General features: G+C 38.8%; 1 protein-coding gene across 1 annotated transcript in view; it reads left to right on the top strand.

The window, feature by feature from the left end:
- Positions 1–4,378: 4,378 nt before the first annotated feature.
- LOC115246001 (protein dead ringer-like) overlaps positions 4,379–6,985 on the top strand; it is a 132,334-nt gene continuing 129,727 nt past the window's right edge. Inside the window, exon 1 of the mRNA XM_029824546.1 lies at positions 4,379–5,576. Coding sequence (XP_029680406.1) covers positions 5,415–5,576 — 162 coding nt within the window. The 5' untranslated portion in view covers positions 4,379–5,414. The remainder of the gene's footprint in view (positions 5,577–6,985) is intronic.

Raw genomic sequence — 6,985 nt, 5'->3', positions numbered from 1 at the left:
CGGTAACGGAGAGAGTATACCGTGCGATAGATGGATGGCTGGATGGATGGATGAATGGATGGATCGGCCGTGGCGCGCATAATTGATCAGCGCGCGCGAGCGATCGATAAGAACGCCCGATTGATCCCGCATGATCGACGCAGACGTTGTCGTTCGCGATTCATTATTCAGCCGCAGGAGGCTACCGCGCGATCATCGTAATTGGTTTTAATGCCTGAAAATTTCAACGCCAACGGCAGATTATATCCGCCAGCGCGTAATTAATGATACATACATCCGCGGTGCGTACGTAAAACGAATACAAATAATCGTTTTACAAATGTGCCGATTTGCAAATGATGTGTAGCTATTCACTCAAGCTGAAGAAAACGGAATAATTCAATATATTCATGGAATAAAATTTTATAAATAGAAAACAATATCTCGCGTATTTATATGTATATATACATATATATAAGTAGAAATGAAATGGAGGATAAAGAGGAAAAATATTTTCAAAAGGTTTAAATTTTTATCGGATTGGTAGATCGCGAGAACTTTCTTAGATGTTTGTTTATCGCAATATGTAGACGCACGTTTACTGCTATAATCAAGTTCTACAAGACGATCGACGAACTATGCACGAAGCAAGAAGCATATTGCACAGTCCTGGATGTTTTGGGTTGCTCGATCGGATACGAATAGCACGATAAAGGAGGACGATGAAATGAAATGAGCTACTTTAGCTGGTGCCAAAGATGCAGCCACACTCGCATGGCAAAACACTTTTCAGCTTTTTATCAAGTCTTTTTGGGATATGTTAGGAATTTCGATGCAATTGTTATCGATTCATACCTCAATAAAAAATATTGTAAAGAATTCATCGTACGAGAGACAGAAAGAGAGAGACAGAGAAAGAGGGAGAAAAGAAGGGTTCGAATGAAAATATTTTATATAATTGAAACACACATTTTTTCGGTCAAACGTGTGCATCTATATGTTGTCTAATTTCGCTGTGAGGATATAATTTTAAATTTAATTTATTGCCATTAATTGATATTATTTTAAACAATTAATCGTTGATTATATAAGCGCAGCATGTGTGTTTAATATGTTATTTTATAATTGCTAGAAAATTGCAAACACATTTATATATATCACGTAGAATGTATAAATTTATAAAGGTCTTTCCGATACTGAAATTCAGTCGAGAAGAATAAATTTTATAATGCTTTTAAAATTGTAGCTGTCGAACAACGGGATAGAGCTTCCGACAAGTGATATATGTTTGCGAAAATGACAAACACGCCGTCATATTAAAATCCATCGCGCCATGTTTCTCCTTCCGAGATATGTTGTACATTAGGCCCCAGCTGCGCTCATATGTAATCTGTAATAGAATAGTTGTTGCTATTTTTGTGCGCGCACCACATCGTATATACACAGGAGAACGGAGATCTTTTGATCAACTCGAAACCTTAAATACGATCCCGCTCTTAAATGCAAACGCGGATATGCCGCGTCAAGCACACACGTGCGGCGACAGGACAGTCGTTTCAAATATGCGGGCCCTGGGCTTAACGTTCGTTATTTTTGACTCCTATATCAGATTTTACCAAAAAAAGAATCTTATACAATTTGTAGAATATAAACAATATTGTGTTTTTATTGTCATTCATTACATCATCATGCTGGTTATTCGAAACATTCTAAGAATAGGAAAGCGTCTGTACACATCTAACGTCTGTACGTTCTTTAAATAGCTGGCAGATTTGTAAATTAATGAGTTTAAAAAAAAAAAAAATCGTTAAAGTCCGGTGGATTCTGTATTCTTTACGTGGATTCACGATCGGAATTTAGGAATGCTTTCAATATAGTTCGAGTAGTACACATGTATGCATGCACATGCTCGAAAGTCGTTCTTTCTCCTTCCTTTTGCTGTTCCTCTTCTGCGCGAGCCGGGTTATGCAATGCGCCGATCGAAAATAGAAGAAGGCTCCAACGACAACAACAACGACGACGACGACGACGACTACCACCACGACCACGACCACAATGACAACGACGAAAAGTGACACGCTATACCTTCTCGGAATTGTACAAGAACTAGATGTCCTATCTCGCTAGCACGTGGCTTCATAGATTTGTTCGATCACATACCTCCCTTTTTACTGTACATTTTACGAGCGACAATTTCGATAGGCAAATCGGCAGACATTATACCTTTCCACGGGATGTGCAATGCGCAAAATATCGGATATGGAATTAATATGTACCCGTCGCAATGACCATAGCTGGAAATGGGAATGAATGAAAATCGTCACAATGTGGCTTCCCATATTGCATGACGCATTGTTCGACGACACCCGATATTAAATTAAAGGGCCCCGGTAATTGGATCTTCGTCGTGTTACACACGAACTCGCCTGTAGCTTGAACTGCGCGTTGTGTTATTCTGTTACATTACTTATACGACTGAAACGGGCAGTTCTAACGAAAGTTTGTTATACATAGCGCGTGGGTATAGCGATTGAATGACAATCAAGCAAAATATTAACGAACGCGCAACGTTAACAACGACCGCGCTGTAAATGGGACGATTGATAATTGCCAAGTCACATTGAGGGTAACTCGATTAATTATACATTATAAATATTCGAGCTACATCCGTTCGCTTGCTAATAGATACCAAATGCAAGCTGTGAAATATTCACGCCATTCACATATTATTATAATAGCGTCAGCATTTCTTGTGTGAAGGTACTGTTCAGTTTTTATAAAGAAAAAATCATTTTGAATAACCTTCAGAAAATGTCGAGAAAACTAGGATCATCGTTGAATAGAAATGATCGCATTTATAATCTCTTGATATATTTTTCAATAAAATATTAGTTCCGTAATTTCCAGTTTATCCTATTTTAAGATCTGAAGCAGATATTTTTTTTTTATCAGAGAACTCTAGCTTTATAAAATACCACCATTTCAACGCATTTCAATCGATTATCGCGCAAGACTTACTTTACAAAAATATTTTACGGAATATAAAATATGTGTGTATATGTGGAAACTATATAAATTATATTTAAATATATAAGTGTCGAAGGGATAAAATAATCTCCATCTCGTTATCGAGATACGTAAATTAATCGTGAAACGATCATTGGGCATCGCGAATCATAATTAATATAACGCTGAACTCATCATATCGCCGCTGTGAGTTATTTTGCCGCTGAATAAATGCTTCCTTTCTTCGCGCGTAAGTAGATAGTATTTCCATTATAATAGCCAATTTCTGTATCGTTGCTTGTCTGAACCGTAATTGTTTCGATAAATCTCGATATGCCGGCCTGTTTCCGCGATCGATTTATATAACCGAAAAAAATTTACGACTTTGTTGCCGTGTCACTTCGGCATAATTTAGAACACGAATGCGCCACATATGCCGTCTCGTAAACTGCGCTAATTAATAATGCGCCCTATATTGTTATCGGCAAATACGACACTTTTGCGAACGACAGTTTTGAAAATTCGCGATGACGCTGATATCGACGCATCAAATATACGCGTTTGAATATTGCGAAATACGGTCGCATCGCGCTTATCCCGAAGCAACGTTACATAAGCTGGCTGAAAGCATATTTTGATATGAACAGGTAAAAGCATATTTTTGTTTCCGAACGTATTTTGAGTATTGCGAGACAGCCTCGACACACAGCTACTGAATTCGAAAATACAAAGATATCATATTTTAAAACGTCCACCGTATAATTTATAATATACGCGCGATCAGACAAATAATCGCTGCTCCATTAATGGCTTTTATATACAATACAGTTTGGCGATTACCAATCACGATTCAGTTTAACATTGTAGTTTTATAACGTACGATAAGACTATATAATCACGGTACTAGTAAACATGTTAAATTATTAACGAATAATCGCAATCGTTGTTTCCTCCTTAATCCACCTCAACGTGAAACTCGCTCCGAGTTATATATATCCGAGTACAAGTTTAGCGGATTTGGTTAGCACATTAGGCACAATTAATAAACGATGCGGTATATACTATATATATTGCGAGTGAACACACTGTGGATAAGTATCTACCCAGCGTACGTGTTTTACATGATGGAGTGAAGCTGCGCTTTATTCGCGCGTTTCGAAATATCGTGACGTCGGGCTTAGCCGGTGAATAAATTCGAAAAAGTGTAAAAGCATATTTTAGCCAGGGCCGAATGTCGCTTGTTACAGTTTCGATTCGGTCGAGAGTCGATGAAGCGTCGACGAGTGGCGGGGGGGGGGGGGGGGGGGGAGTAGACGCGAGCGCCAAGGTGGGATCGAGAATTCCGAGTCAGCGCAACCGACTTCAGATCGCGTTAGTACGTGAGAGCGCGCGCGAACGTTCCCCGCAGTCTCTCGCCCTTATTCGCGCCGGTTCGACACTATATTCGCGGGAGACGCAGCGAGTTGATTCGCCACCAAGAGTCGTTCGCCTCGTCGTCCTTCATCGCCGACCTTAACGCGACACGTTTATCGTATGTCGGGCCGGCGAGCCCGCGATCGCGTTACGAGCGGAAAAACGCCGGGGATCAGCTAATTCGTCGAATCGGATAATTTTTTCGATAACGGCGCGCGTCGCGTATCGCTCGTATCCCCTCCCTCCCTCCTTCCTCTCATCCTCCCCGCTCCATCATCCCCGCTTCCGTCCATTGGCTTTGTGATTTCTCCCACCTTGGCCGATCATTTCGATCACCGACCCTTCCCTTCTTCCCTCGTCCTTCCTCCCGTTCCTTCCGATAGTTCCGATTCAGTTTACCGGAGTTAGTTGTTTAAGGCAATACGTTGTGTGCACATCGTACCATCCAGCGTACCCTCTGCATTTCATTACATCTTTCATTTCCTCTTTACTTTCTAAACTCGCATCTAGAAATTAATTGTGTTGTGCGCGTATCTTCAGACTCATCGAGAACAGCGGTATCGTTCTCGCGATAGTAGCGCGCGCACTTAGTTTGCAAACGAGTGAATAGAAAGAACACAGAAGAGAGAGATAGAGACAGAAGATTGCAGTGCGACGAAACTGTGCAGATAAATATATATATATATATATATACTCATCGATCTCATTCGACGCGATCGTTTTCTCGCAATATATTTGCGATATCTCTCGCCGGATAGCCTTCTCTCGCGAAGAGTCCGGCGTGAAGTTTCCGACGGGCTCTTTATTCGCAGCGTAAAAACGACATCTAGTTCGCGCGGGACACTCGACTTTGAACTTGTTCGCTAGATTCGAAATCTGTGCCCGCATGCACATCGCGACCGCGTTGCATATTTTGAATCTTTAACAGCGCGTTTTAACGCTCGTTTTGTGAATCGTCGTGTTGTAATAAATCAGTCAAAATTCGGGTGAAGAGTGATCCGAAGCCATCCTACGTGATGGACTCAGCCGACGAGCAAGACGTGGAGAATCCCGGAGGGATGGCCAACGGAGCCAGCGGTGCTAACGGAACCAACGGAGCCCACGGAGCCAACGGAGCCCACGGAGCCAACGGAACCAACGGAGCCAACGGACAGCATCCGACACCGGAGGGTTCTTTGGTAAGTCCCTTCTCATCTTCATTTACGAGATCTCGTAAATTTGTGGCTACGCGTTTCTCTTAAAGGCAATAGCTTGATTTTTTTATGTTTCATTTTACATTTGTTATACGTGTAAATATGTTATAAATTTCACGCGTGAAGATTGTTAGATTAAATCAAATTCAAAGTCATTATTAATAACATTAAATTAAGAAAAGAAGCCTACATCAATCGCGTTCCGTAGAGGTTAAATCAATCGTTACTGTTGTTCTGATGCTACGGCATTTGCCATTTTAATCTCTCTTATCGAATATTGTTTCTGTTTAACAATCGCTCATTTAACAATTGCTTTAGGAAAAACGCATATTTCACATGTTGCCGCGTTTCTAATAATGAATTCCGTTAGATGCACCAATTTGAATTGATGCACATTAAAGTTATTTGCTAAAGATAATTAATATTACTAGCTTTTATTTGTATTGAATATATGACAATAATAATTCATAATATTATTTATCTTACTGTTTCACTTACCTATGCTATTGTAAATTTTTATACGACAATCCGAATTATACATATATAATACATCCAATCAAATTCGCTATTAGAATTATTTTTTTTTTGTTCTAAATCGTGGAAATCATTGAGGGAGTTTGCCAAAAAGATTTTAGAATTATGTAAAAATAAAACGAAATCTTTTTCTCGTTATCAAAAATGTCTCGAAAGTTGCATAAAATGGAATGTGAAACAGCATACTACGTTAGTATATTATGGCATGTGGTGTTGTAACGGCAAACTGTCGAATGTTACAAACCTGGTCAAAATTGATGCAGTTCCTAATAACGGGATTCAGGATTAGAAAATACTAAAAAATCCGATTGTACCTAGCGTTGCCATAACAACCTTGGTGCCACTAATTGAGGATACTCTGTGGCAGCTTAACCGAGTCGAAATTTTGATTCTATTTTTATTCAATTTTCTCATCTTTATAGATTTTAAAGGATTTTAATAAATTTAATTTATATAAAAATTGAGCTCTCTCTCTTTTCTAATATCCATCTCAAATTGATAGTAAACGAACAATTTTCTATTTATTATTAAAGGAAAAGAGTAACTTTTTTCGGCAGAATTATAGTTTTTAAATAATTCCAAAAGAATGATTTGACTGCCTAAAATATCAAAATAAAAATACTAAATTGAAAATTGAACTCGAAAGTAGAAGAAAAAATTCTGCTCAGGTAGTTCGGAGAGACACAAAAACTTTTAAGCCGTAAAATGTTTAATAATCGTAGCATTTTTTGGTCTAGTCTGTTTTATTGAGAATCTGTAATCGATTCGTTTATTATTTAATGGTTAAATTTTTTCGAATGTGTATAACCTTAAACAACGAAAACGTGTATATATACATATACTTATAAATTTTTTTATTT

The sequence above is a fragment of the Formica exsecta genome, unplaced genomic scaffold (genome assembly GCF_003651465.1).
Source record: "Formica exsecta isolate Colony F162 unplaced genomic scaffold, ASM365146v1 scaffold138, whole genome shotgun sequence".
Classification (NCBI taxonomy): Eukaryota; Metazoa; Arthropoda; class Insecta; order Hymenoptera; family Formicidae; genus Formica; species Formica exsecta.
The sequence above is the reverse complement of the archived record's forward strand: the minus strand, read 5'-3'. Positions and strand labels throughout refer to the sequence as shown.